A 14,129-nucleotide genomic window follows, 5' to 3' on the forward strand; every position below is an offset into this window, starting at 1 on the left:
CGGCAGCTCAGCTGATGTTCGTGCTGCGTTCCGGCTAATGGATGTGTAAGTTTAGTAGCGGAGAGAGAGAGGGCCCGGGCCGGGTAGAGGGATGGCGGCGGCGACGACGACTCGGGGGGGGAGGAACGGTAGCGGTGGCGACCTCGCGGGGAGGGAGGGAGGGGGAAGGGGGAAGGAAGGAAAACACCAATACCAGCCCGTTTTTACGGGCTCAACGGCTAGTTATTCTATAAAGGGAACCTGTCCTTTATAGAATAGCATTTAGGGCATGGACCGCGCTTAACTTTAGGTGCCAGCAATTACACCTGCAAAAAGCAGGTGTAAATGTCGGCATCTAAATTAGTTTGGTTGAATTCTGTATTTACGCATGTAAAATTTTAGAATGCCCCCCCGAAATGCCCCTAGCTATGCCTCCAAAAATTTACACTCGTTAGGATTTACGCGTGGATCGTTATAGAATACGATCTGCACGTAAATCCCAATTAAGGCCAATTAATGCCGATAATTGGTTGTCAGCAATTGCGCTGATTGGCTTAAGCAATTAACTTGTGTGCACAAATTGGCTACGTGCGCTGATTTGCGTGCACAACGTTACTCGCTGTTTATAGAATTCGGGGGAACACCTTACTTTAACGTATGAATAACTGTTGCTGAAGCTAAAACCACGCAGCAGTGGAAAAGGTAAGACAGTCAAAAATGTTTTCAAGTTCAGTTTTGTTCTTGCTCTCATGCTTGCCGAAACCCACACCGTTCTACTAAATCATTTTCAGGGTATCGCTTCTTCAGAACTACATAAGACTGCAGCAAATATCAGGGAACCGTTTCACCTCTTCTCAGTGAACCAACTTAGGAGCCCTTGAACTAAGCTGTGCAGGCGTGTACGTGTGTCCTAAGCGCCTCAATTTTGAACTACCGCCCGGCTACCGCGTGGCCCAGGCGGTAATTTCATTTTTTACATGCGCCAGAAACTTTTCTGGCGTGCGGCGCTAACCGGGCGGTCAACGGTATTGTACACACACTGAAGATTACTGCCTGGTTAACATGCGAGACCTTACCGCTAATCAATGGGTGGTGGTAAGGTCTCACGCCCAAAATGGATGCGTGCCAATTTTCATTTTGCCGCACATCCATTTTCGGCCCACCCAAAAAGGCTTTTTATGCAGGTGCCCTGAAAAATGGACCTGCGCATGTCCAATACACGCATCTACACCAGCGCACCTTAGTATATGAACCCCACAGTTTCTAGCCATTTAATACATTAGGTATATAAAATAATGAGTGGAGTGGAATAGGTGGATGTGAAGCGTCTGTTCACACTTTCCAAAAATACTAGGACTAGGGGGCATGCGATGAAACTACAGTGTAGTAAATTAAAAAAAAAATCAGAGAAAATTTTTCTTCACCCAACGCGTAATTAAACTCTGGAATTCATTGCCAGAGAACGTGGTGAAGGCGGTTAGCTTGGCAGAGTTTAAAAAGGGGTTAGACGGTTTCCTAAAGGACAAGTCCATAAACCACTACAAAATGGACTTGGGAAAAATCCACAATTCCAGGAATAACATGTATAGAATGTTTGTACGTTTGGGAAGCTTGCCAGGTGCCCTTGGCCTGGATTGGCCGCTGTCGTGGACAGGATGCTGGGCTCAATGGACCTTGGTCTTTTCCCAGTGTGGCATTACTTATGTACTTATTAGGGAATTGCATTATTGGGTTAGCAAATATTCATCATTCATATTAACAGAGACTTTTACAACGTTTGCCTAACTTCACTGCATTATTTCAATTTACACTTCATGTCCCCACTGTACTTCTTGACAAAAAAGTTGTGTTTTTTGGCAACGGAGACTGAAACAGTTGTCTATGACCCAATTCCAAGGGTTTTCAAGCCAACTGAAATTCAGTTCAAGAGAAGGGCAATGTAATCTGAAAAATCTACATCTGTATGCTATGAGCCTCAGACTAACAAGACAGTGTTTGTGCAAGTGGTTCTCTTTTCATGCAGCTCTCACTATGAAATTGCTACAGCTGTAGAAGGGCTTGGTGTGTGGCCAAGCCTTGCAGGTAGGACCTAAAGAGGGGCATAATCGAACGGGGCCGGCCATCTCTAATGATGGCCCTGTTAAGTGGCGTACCCGACTGTATTATCGAAACAAGATGGCCGGCCATCTTTCATTTCGATAATACGGTCGTGGCTGGCCAAATCTCAACATTTGGGCTGCCCTCAGAGATCGTCGGCATTAGAGATGGCCACCATTAGTTTTTGCCGATAATGGAAACTAATGGAGGCCATCTCAAACCCGGCCAAATCCAAGCCATTTGGCTGTGGGAGGAGCCAGCATTTGTAGTGCACTGGTTGAAAGGATGCACAACAGTGGCGTAGCTACGGGGGCCCCCGCAAATTTCATCCGGGCCCCTGGTTTGGCTGGCACCGGTCTCCGGCACAGCGGCATTCACTGCCCTGCTCTTCTTTCTTCTTGTTCCTCCTGTGCACGCTGACGCTCATGTTGAACAGCAGGGCAGCGAATGCGGCTGCGCCGGAGACTGGCGCTGAAGAAGGCTTCAGCTGACAGGGGTTGGGGGCCCCCGCCAGTGAAGGTATTTGTTTTTGCAGGGGGAGCAACGAGGCGGTGAGGGGAAGCGGCGTGGGGGGGGCAGCGTGTTGGAACTGAAAATGTGCCCCCAACTTTGGGCTCTGGCCCCCTCCCACCGTGAGGTCTGGCTAGGCCCCGATGCATAATATTGCCTGATTCCAGATCAGGAATTCTCAACCCAGTCCTTGGGTAACCCCTAGGGGTCCTTTTACTAAGGTGCACTGAAAAATGGCCTGCGCTAGTGTAAGCGCGTGTTTTGGATGCTCACAGATCCATTTTTCAACGCACCTGTAAAAAAATGCCTTTTTAAAATTTTGGATGAAAATGGACGTGTGGCAAAATGAAAGTTATCACATGTCCATTTTGGATCTGAGACATTACTGCCACTGATTGAGTTAGAGGTAAGGTCTCACGTGTTAACCGGGCGGTAATGGTCTACGCACGTAGAATGCCTCTTAGAGCCAGCGCCGCGAGCCAGAAAACAAAAATTATTTTCCGGCACCATGCAGTGGACGGGATAAAAAATGAAATTACCACCCGGACTACTCAAGTGTGAAGCGCTGCGTACGTCCGGTAGCGCTATAGAAATGATAAGTAGTAGTAGTAGTCAGTGGCCCGGGCAGTAATTCCAAATCGAACGCACGTTGGGCGCACATAGACGTCTACGCGGCTTAGTAAAAGAGCCCTCTAACCAGTCAAGTTTTCAGGATACCCACAATGAATATGCACCAGGGGCATAGCCAGACTTCTGCGGGAGGGGGGTCCAGAGGCCGAGGTGAGGGGGCACATTTTAGCCCCCCGGCGCCGCCGACCCTACCAACAACTTTGCCCCCCCCCCCTGACAACCCTCTCGACCCCCCCCTCCCGTTGCCAACCCGCCATCACCTACCTTTGCTGGCGGGGGACCCCAACCCCCGCCAGCCAAGGTCCTCTTCTTCCCACTCAAGGCTTTTCTTCTGTTTCTGACGTCCTGCATGTTGTACGTGCAGGACGTCAGAAACAGAAGGAAGCCTTTTGCGGGAAGAAGAGGACCTCGGCTGACAGGGGGTTGGGGTCCCCCGCCAGCAAAGGCAGGCGACGGCGGGTTGGCGGCGGGAGGGGGGGTCGAGAGGGTCATCGGCAGGGGTGTCCAGGGCCAAATCTACGGGGACCCAGGCCCCCTGGCCCCACATAGCTACGCCACTGATATGCACAAGATATAATCTGCACGCAGTACCTCCATTATATGCAAATGTATCTCATGCATATTCATTGTGGGTGTTCTGAAAACCTGACTGTCTAGGTGTGTCCCAGGGGTTGGTTGAGAACCCCTATTCTAGATTGATTCTAGTCTGTAATGTTAGCCCATCGTTTTCACAAGTACAGAAAAGTCAAAGCTTGCTTTAGAGATTATAGAGGCAATTTAAAAAATTGTACAGTATGGAAATAATTCTATAAACTGGCGCCTCCATGTACAAGCCACTTACACGCCTCATAGTTGCCAATAATTGGAAGTTACGCCTAAGTGCTATAGGATTAGATTCAGTAAATGCTGCCCAAATTTGGGCAATGAAAAAATATGTGCGCCAAGTGCTATTCTATAAATAGCGCTTTGAGTTGGGCCCCGTTTATAAACTAGCGTGTAGTGCCGGGATCCATGCATAACTTTTGGCGTAAGGATTTACACCAACTAAAACCTAACGTAAATCCTTTTGCGTAAATTAGGCACAGACTCCTTGAATTCTAGAATATTGCATGCATCATTAGTAAATACCCCTGATCCCATGGCCACGCCCCCTTTCAATCGCATGCTAAGATTTACACATGCATCTTTATAGAATAGCACTTAGCGAGATGCGTGCATAGATCCAAAATGGTTGCCAATTAACGCTAACAATTGATTGCTAGCTCCAAATCACTGGCGCTAATTGGATCGTTACTCAATTAAATTGTGCAAATTGGACGCACACCCAAATTTGCAAACCGTGTATAGATTCAGGGAGATCGTGTGTAAGTGTAACGGGGGGTGTATATGTGAGTAGAGCATGTGCAGGCCATGGGTGTGTTGCCAAGTGACTCGTACAACTTATAGAATGCTGTCAGCTATGTGTGTCACTTGGAGAATGAAGGTGCAACCCTTAACACCTGCCATTGTCGTGGCATAAACAGTCGTGCCTACACTGAGGTGTGCCCATTCTGACTTACATTAGTATTCTGACAGCGTCTTGGCGCACAGAAGCTGTTATAAAATGAGTGCCCAGAACACGGCATCAGCACACTTACATGGAGGCGCCAGTGTCTAGAGTTGTCTGCTATGTATATAACAGGGGCGTAGCTATGTGGGGCCACGGGGGCATGGGCCCCCGTAGATTTGGCCCTGCCCCCCCCCCCCCGCTGCCAACTCCTTCGACCCCCCCCCCCCCCCGCCGCTAACCCTCCCCCGCCATCGGGTACCTTTGCTGGCTGAAGTCCTCTTCTCTGGCGCGGCCGCCTTGCTGATCTGCAAGGGTAGGCTTCTGTTTCTATGAGTATGACGTCCAACGTCCCAGTACAGGCTGCAGGCAGCCTATGAGTGCCGCTGCCCAGGAAAAGACTGGAGTAGAAATGATTTTAAAGCACGGGAGAGGGAGGGAGGGGAGCTCGGTCTGACAGGGGGTGCATACACAACACATGCACCTTGAGTAGATATGCCACTGCCCATATTTCAGAATAACAATACACATATCCCCCTGCAAGCCATGCATAAATCCCAGCAACCCTATCATTTTGACCTGAGGTTTGGAGGAGTGATTGACAGAGAAATTGTGCTCATCACTTTGGCTTTCAAAATTAACTCCTTTAGCCAAAAGCTTTGAGTTTGAGAGCTCAGCTCAACCTGCTTCCTAAGATGCGGGTTTACAAAATCTGCCACCTAGACATCGAAGGAGTAGCATAAGTGTGTGCTATTAGGACAATTTTATATAGGCCTTTCCATGTGTGTAAAATGCATCTTACAAAGTTACTCCAGCAAACAACTAGGTTCTATGGCAAGCAAGCACATACTTCTGTATGACATGTTCAAAAGAAGCATCTGGACACTGGTAAAGCATGTATGTAGGTCATGGGCGTATCTGCTATGGAACCACAGGGGCCTGGCCCCCGTAGATTTGCCCCTGGACCCCCATACCGACAACCCTCTCAACCTCCCCCTCCTCCCGCCGTCACTCTGCTGTCGCGCTTCACCTCCCTTTGCTGGCGAGGGACCCCAACCCCCGCCAGCCGGTCTCCTTCATTCCTTCCTTCGTTTGGGTTTGGTTTCTGACATCCTGCACGCACGTACAATGTGCAGGACGTCAGAAACCAAACCCAAATGAAGGAAGGAAGGAGACTTCGGCTGACGGGGGTTGGGGTCCCCCGCCAGCAAAGGGAGGTGAGGCGTGATGGCGGAGTGACTGCGGGAGGGGGGGGGGGGGTTCAAAGTAGTTGGAGCCAGGTGGTGATGTCGTCGTCGGGGGGCGGTTGGTGGTGTCGTCATCGTCTTCGGTGAGAGGGGGTGTTTAAAGTAGTTGGAGGTGGTGGTGGTGTTGGCGGCGGTGGGGTGGTGGTGTCGTCGTTGTCTTCAGCGGGAGGGGGGGGCTAAAATGTGCCCCCCCCCACCTTGGCTCTGGCCCCTCCTACCATTGACGTTCAGATACGCCCCTGATGTAGGTTACAAAATACAGCTATGCACATACCGGCACAGCTCGACAGAGGCAGAATATCAGTTTTGTGTGTCCCAGTTCCTGGTGTCTTGCAGCTGAGGAGTCTAGCCGGAGAGATCGGAGTGAGCAGTGGGACCGGGGTTACACATTTAACTAGCAACGCTCAAACATGCCAACCTGCTAGTGAAGCTACTCTTGTACTGAACATGTTTGTGTATAAAATGGTCTCTACTGTTGTACATGGAGCCAAATTTACATGCTTCTTTGGTGGCTCTGTATACATTTCATAATAGGCTCCATGTTTGCCAAGTCTTTCTAAATTACTAGCGTAGGTTTGAAGCATAGACCTAAGCATCTGCTTTCCTACGTAGATAAGTTATCATCTACAATATTAGTATCTATTTCGTCAACTATATGATTATGTCAATTGTAAACGGGCCCGCTGCTCCAGTATGGGGGAGGAAGCCGCCTCCCGCGAATAGCCAGATCTTCACAAAACTGCCACCAGGGGATACTTCAAAACATTCCTTTGTTTGTCAGGTTAATAACCAAAGGTCACTCCAGAGCCCTGGGTTAGGGCTTCTCCGGCAGGGCGGTTCTGCCTTGCTTAGTACATCAGCCCACTAAACAGAAAGACTCTGCCCCCACTCCCTGAGGGGGATTCAATAGTCCTTTTGAAATCCCTCCTTTCTGGTCAAAGTCAACAGCACACAAACAGTACTTGCCCCCAAGCGGGCTTTCCCCTCTTCCCACCAGGCAGTCCTCCTTCATAAACAAGCCTTTCAAATTCAACAGAGTTTCTCAAAATAATCAGGTTTCAAACAGGTTTGTAATTCCTCCAGCAAACTTTCCAACATTCAGGGTTCCCCCACAAGGCAAACAGATTCCACAAAAGAAAACAGGCTTCCCTATTTAAGTAGGGTTTAAATCAAAATAAATTCCAAAACAATGTAGGTTTGCAAACCTTCAGGTGCTGTGCTCCTCAGGACTCTCAAGCTCCCATTCCATTTTACTTTCTTCCTCTTGCTCAGCCTCATTAACCCCCTCTTCCACCCAATCCATCCAATCCTCATCCTGCTTCTCACCCCACCCTTCCCTCTTACAGGTGGGAGGCATGATATACTGATTGCGGGTCCAGGGGAACTGGGCTTCTTCCTTCTCCCTCCCTCTTGTGGTCAGAGATGGTGTATGGCCAGTTTGCCTATCCCCTGGGCTCCCCCTGCTGGGACTGGAAATGCATTCTGGGAGATGTAGTTCAGGGTTTTGCTGCTTCATTTTGTACAACTGGGCTGTAGCCTCGTCACACAATATAATTTCATAGTGCATATATACTCAGAGATTTTTAAAAATCATTCATCCTCAATTTTCAATTAAATGGCTAACCTGGTAATATGGGGTCCTTCATCATTGACTGACATGATGTGGACATGTACTGTCCGCTGAACTGTGTTTCTGCCATCTGTCAGCTCTATTACAAAACTATCCTGAAGGTTTTCTGTGTCGTCATGCATGTAGAGAGGCAACGTTCCTGCAGGAAAAATAACAGCAGATCACGAGCTTTCAACCGTTTCAACAGGATCTCGAGATCTGTTGTAATTTAAACATCTTAAAAAATAAAAACATAATAACATTTGTATTCAGGGGCCCTTCTTTGCACTAATAAGGAAACGTTATGCACCAGTGTGTCCAGCTTGATTCCAAACAATCTGATTAAATAGAACAAAAATTCATATTACATTACAAAAGAAGCTTATATTCTAAGCGGATTACAAAGTAAGTTAACCAACCGGACATTGGGAATTACGTATCAATTAAATAAAATCTATTTAAATTAATTCTCTATTAATAAATGGTCATGACTTTAAAAAAATATATAATCCCAAGACACACCCCAAACAAACACACGTGGAGGGGCACAGTCGAAAGTTTTCCTGAGGACGTCCTCGCAGGACGTCCCCAGACAGGGGCTGGGAAATCCATATTATCGAAACAAGATGGACGCCCATCTTTTGTTTCGATAATACGGTCGGGGACATCCAAATCTTGAAATTTAGGTCGTCCTTAGAGAAGGTCGTCCCTAGAGCTGGTCGTTTCTGATTTTCGGCGATAATGGAAACCGAGGACGCCCATCTCAGAAATGACCAAATCCAAGTCATTTGGTCATGGGAGGAGCCAGCATTCATAGTGCACTGGTCCCCCTGATGTGCCAGGACACCAACCGGGCACCCTAGGGGGCACTGCAGTGGACTTCAGAAATTGCTCTCAGGTGCATAGCTCTCTCTCTCCTTTTCCTCCCAGAAACAGAAGGAAGCCTTTTGCGAGAAGAACAGGACCTCGGCTGACGGGGGTTGAGGTTCCCCGCCAGCAAAGGCAGGCGACGGCGGGTTGGCGGTGACAGGGGGTTTGGGTGGGTCATCAGCAGGGGGGTCCAGGGCCAAATCTATGGGGGCCCAGGCCTCCCTGGCCCCACGTAGCTACGCCACTGGTAGGTAGACCAAAGGTACTCTCTTTCTCTCTCTGGGCACTCTTTCATTCTCTTGCATATAAAAGACTAGTTAGCAGTCCCAGTTGCAGAAAACTTCAACTTGCTTGACTAACAGTAACTTGAAAACAATTCATAAACTTGTCAGCTTGGTCTGTACAATTCAGGGTGTTTTTCTTCAGGTGGTCAGCACAGCGCAAAATATAGTCTCCACGCGATATCAGGGCTTTCAAACTCACAGTTCAGCTCTATTTTACATCTCCTCTGTTTGCAACCAGAACAAGGTACTTATCAATCTTCTCTATTTGCTGCCAGGAATCAGCATGTGGTAATCTCTGCACTGATCCCTTTCAGTCCCCAGTTATCTTCACATAATCTCCTTAGTTACTCTCTGTCCCATCCTGGAACAGTGTCCAGTCCATTCACCAGCGCAATGCAAGTCCCGCCAGAAGTCAGGCTCGCCCGCTCCCAATTCTTCTACCTGGGGCGGTTATCCTCAGGCAACTTCTACTTTGTTCCCAAGTCAGGAACACTCTCTTTTATTAATTTCTTTGTCCCACTCCCATGGGCTGGGCTTCACTCTGATTCTCTCCTCAGGCTGTCAGCAGCAGCTCTATCTTCTTAGTGACCACCTGAAAATCATTCCTCCCATCCCAAATTGTACAAGTAAAATTTGAAGGGTTTTGGCAGTAACAGGGGATTCACAGAGAAAGTTTTGGTGCTGGTGGTGCGCTGCAAAGGTTTTCCTTGCAGGTTTAAGTACTACTACTACTAATCATTTCTATAGCGCTACAAGATATACGCAGCACTGTACATATTATATATAGGTACTTTCTCTGTCGCTAGAGGGCTCCACAATCTAAGTTTTGTACTTGGGGCAATGGAGAGTTAAGTGACTTGCCCAAGATAGACTGAAACCATTCACACCAAGAAGGATGCTTTACATGCTAGGTATTTTCTGTGACACATAGATGACAGGAACTATCCAGTGCAGCATAATGATTTACTTGAATAAACTTACTTCTGGCTTATGCTCATACCCACCATCACCCAGAGGCAAAGGGGTGGTAGATATGGGCACATCATCAATCAGCAGTGGCAGCCTAAAGAGCACTCTCTCAGCTACTACTTTCCCCCAACTTTTACGTTCCAGTCCCCGTGAGTCCTACCATATAAAAAATCTTTGGCGACAGACAGAAACCTTAGCTACAGTGATAAGTAATAGAGACAAGAAATGAGACTCCTGGCCAAATTTCCGTGACACCTTACCTTGCATAGCTCATCAAGGCCACAGCCACAGATTCATTGGCATACCGGACACAAAGGTCTGCAGTCTGTCTCAATCTGGTTAAAGTCACCCAACATTTCCCATTCTATTCACCAGAGCCAGTATCGAAACGGTTAGCAGCAGAAAGGCTGCCCTAACTTTAGCCGCTAAGCTCATTGGGCGCTGGCGGCCAGTGTGCAATTAACTTCTGGGTAGTGGCATCAGGGTTTTTGGCACCCCTCCCTCCCCCAATCCGGATCTTCCCTTTCTCCCACCCCCAACAATAGGAAGCCCTGGACCAAGCCCCCCCTACCCTGCACCACCCCCATAGGTGCCCCCCGACCTACCTTGTATATTCCTGGTAGTAGAGAGGATCCTACAGCCAGCAGTGATGCCCACACTTCCTGCATGTTGTGGCTCCAGCCTCAAAATGGCTGCCACGACCTTTAGCTAGTACCATGAGGCAGCTGCTAGAGGTTGCAGTGGCCATTTTGAAACCAATACCATGATGGACAGAAGCAAGTGGGCATCATTCCTGCCAATAGAAACCCCTAGACCAGAAGGAATATACAAGGTAGCCCTAATGGAGCCTACAGAGGGGAGGGGGTATCTCGGTCGGGAGCTTGCTACCATTGGTGATTGGAGAGAGGGGTGATCTAGATTGGGGAAGGTAGGGGGGGACTTGGAGGTGCTGAGGACACCTGCTTCCCTTAAGTGTGTCCCAGCTGATATTCAGTTAGAGCCCAAATATGACCCAAAGGCCAGCACATGCTGGCATGGCCTCAGATATTCAATGTTGGTGCCTGGTAGGGTTAAGTCCAGTTTTACCTGGACATGTCCTTTTTTTGAGGACACTTTGGGATGTCCGGGCAGGTTTTTCCATCCTGTCTGTTTGTCTAGGTTTGCGGACAAACAGGCAGGCTGGAATTGGATGTCTCACAGTGTCCTCAAAAAGAGGACAAGTCTCTTGCTTGATATCGGTGCCGCTTCAAAATGGCTGCCGAGACTTCAATCGGTGACCTCGTGAGACTTCCAGAAATCTTGAGAGGTCACCGCTTGAAGTGTTGGCAGCCATTTTGAAGCAGCGTCGACAGTGAGCAGGCAGCGGGTAGAGGGTAGGCGAGGTGAGGGAGCTGTAAAAAAAGGTGGGTGGAGGGAGGCTGGAAAAAGATTTTGGGGGAGAGAAATATATAGAAAGGAATAGCTTTCTTTTGGGAGGTCAAGTCAAGGTGACTTTGTGGTGTGGGGGTGGGGAAAGGGCATGACAGAGGGTGTGGGGGTGGGGAGGGGGCATGGCTATTGGTGTCATCTTTTTGTCAGGGCAAATATGGTAACCCTAGTGCCTGGACATGGGCCGGCATTGAATACCCGGCCCGAGTTCTGCCCACTCCTATTGTGTACTATTTTCAGCCAAACTTAGAAGCCTGTTTTTAGTTGAAAATTCATCTTAATTTAGGAGCTTAAAGTTATCCTTACAAATTAATTTGCCTAAATTTATGTGCTTAATTTATGAGCCTAGTGCTGAAAATCAGTGCTAAGCTCCTAACTTTTAACCCCACCCTAAATCCACCCCTCTTTCTACCTCCTTTTTATGCTCCTAAATTTAGGAGTTAAGTAAAATGTTGAGTATAATTTTAGGCACTGAACCTCCCCCTTGAGTGAAATGCTTCAAAAAGGTGGTAAAATAAATCTTAAAAGTAATAATAAATACATTTTCAAAGAAGCCAATTAAGAGCTTAACTCTCAAACTTAACAGCATAAATCCTTTGAATACTGGGCCCTTAATTCATATATATATATATATTTCTTTATTTCAATAAAGTTCAAACTGTGAATGAGATCACATATACACCCTATTTTCTCAAAGGCCCATTTACTAGTGATTTATCCATTTTGTTGCAGTGAAGTGGTGTTTCCAGCAGAGGACATGCAGAGCTCAGACAACAATCAAAATGAAGCTTCCTAACAGGAAGCCAGAATTTGAAAATCACACATCCTTGTGTTTTTCAGAGTCTCATTTGGTGAAAGACAAAACATCCTACCCCGCTCTTTGTGAAGCAGAAGGGCTGTAATCATTCTAAGCCATATGTACGTTAACCTTAAAAGTCCAGAGAGACAACTTTGTTCTGAAAGAAAAGCAGATAATCCACATGGTGCAGCGAAAAGTAAGAAGCAATTAACAGAACTGGCGCTATGGCAGGACTATAGAGGATTTGTTTCCAAAACTGCTCTGCTGACCCCCATAGCTAGTCAGATTTTCAGGATATCTGTAATGATATGCATGAGATAAATTTACAGGCTCTTGTCAGGATATTTCTTTCACCAGTGCTGGTTTGAGAAGCTATGCACACAAGAAAGCCAAGCAGGGCCGTGCCTAGGGTCTCCGGCGCCCCCCTGCAGTTGGCCCTACGCCCGCCTCCCCCCCCCCGAAAACGATCGCTACACTACCCGCCCTCTTCTCCCCAGATCCTTTTCTTTTTGTTTAAATTTACCTCTGTCCGGCGGCAGCGTAGCGTTAGTGAGAAGGAGGCGGCGCTCCCCCGCCCCGACGTGTCAGTCTTCCCTTCGCTCAGTTCCCGCCTTCTTCTCACGTCATTTCTGATGTCAGAAGAAGGCGGAACTGAGCGAAGGGAAGACTGACACGTTGGGGCGAGGGAGCGCCGCCTCCTTCTCACTAACGCTACGCTGCCGCCGGACAGAGGTAAATTTAAACACAAAAAAAAAAAGGAAAAGGATCTGGGAAGAAGAGGGCGAGGTAAGCATGGTGCGGCGGGGCGCCCCCCAGAGGAAGGCGCCCTCCTGCCATGCTTACCTCGCTTACCGTGTTGGCACGGCCCTGAAGCCAAGTGTTGTATTATAAGTTTAAAGTATAAAAACTATGTAAAAAAATGCTCTCCCTACTATATTAAAGACAAAAGACATCAACATTATAATCAATTAATTCAATTTAAACAACGGAAACCTCGAGTCTAGGGTGCCTACAGAGATGGTCTACCCCTTAGCAGACTCATCATCGTAGATTATTGACTTTGGACTTCATTTTTTAAAATAGAATAAGTCCTCCGGTTTTTTTGCTACACTGTTTTTTCTCCAGTAGGGAGTATTTTTACACTGTGGTTGGGTTCGGAGGTTATACTGAAATCTATGACGATGAGTCTGCTAAGGGGTAGACCATCTCCGAAGGCACCCTAGACTCTTGAGGTTTCTGTTGTTTAAATGGAATTAATTGATTATAAGGTTGAAGACCTTTGTCTATAACGTAGTAGGGAGAGCATTTTTTACATAGTTTCGATATTATTTGCTCTATAGCACTAGCTTTTGGATTTTAAGTTTAAAGTATGTAATTCCCAGGTTTACAAAAAAAAAATCATTAAAAAAAAAGCCATTCTTCAAACCTTGTTTCAGTTCATCTAGGGTAAACCTGTAGATCTGTAGGTCACGGTGAAGAGCTGCAGATTTCATCTGCTTATACTGCGTGACATCCTTGCCATAAATTCCATTTAATATCACCCCATGGGATGGAGAGCTAATGACAGAGAAACTCAGGGTGTTTTGGGGAATATCCAGATCCTCAGCATTCAGAACCCATGGGCCCATCTCACACACGTCACCTTCCATTACCTGCAGAGAGAGAAAGGGCAGGTGAGCTGGTGTACATCCCATTGGTAAAAATGAATGAGAGGAATTTGCCATGTACAGTGATGTTATTTTACTGTTTGGGGATCTTGCCAGGTACTTGTAATCTGGATTGGTTACTGTCAGAAACAGGATGCTGGGCTTGATGGACCTTCGGTCTGTCCCAGTATGGCAACACTTATGAACTTATGTACTTATCAAGCAAGATAGAATTTGTACCCAAAGCTACAGTACTAACATCTAGTTTGATTTATTACAAAACTAATGTATTTTCACTTCTGGAGTTTGAGAAAAAAAATGTACAGGCTTCATTAAATTCACAGCTATTAATGCAAGATGTAAAGCCTAGTGGCTACAGCAGGAGGGTGAGAACCAAGGAAACCAGTGTTCCAATCCCAAATTTCCACGGACACTTTTAGAACAGGGCTGGTTTAACCTATAGACCAGGTGAGGCTCTGGCCAAGGGTGCCAGAGATAAAGGGCACCAAACGCCT

At 47.3% G+C, this 14,129-nt stretch overlaps 1 protein-coding gene across 4 annotated transcripts in view; it reads right to left on the minus strand.

Annotated features, from left to right (window-relative positions):
* Nucleotides 1–14,129, minus strand: part of LOC115472691 (FRAS1-related extracellular matrix protein 1-like) — a 215,467-nt gene that overhangs the window by 105,004 nt on the left and 96,334 nt on the right. For all 4 annotated transcript variants that reach the window (XM_030207049.1, XM_030207047.1, XM_030207048.1 and 1 more), the window contains 2 exons: nt 13,395–13,620; nt 7,634–7,778 (listed from right to left, as the gene is read on the minus strand). In XM_030207049.1, the coding sequence (XP_030062909.1) occupies nt 7,634–7,778; nt 13,395–13,620 (371 nt within the window). The remainder of the gene's footprint in view (nt 1–7,633; nt 7,779–13,394; nt 13,621–14,129) is intronic.

The sequence above is a fragment of the Microcaecilia unicolor genome, chromosome 6, assembly GCF_901765095.1.
Source record: "Microcaecilia unicolor chromosome 6, aMicUni1.1, whole genome shotgun sequence".
Classification (NCBI taxonomy): Eukaryota; Metazoa; Chordata; class Amphibia; order Gymnophiona; family Siphonopidae; genus Microcaecilia; species Microcaecilia unicolor.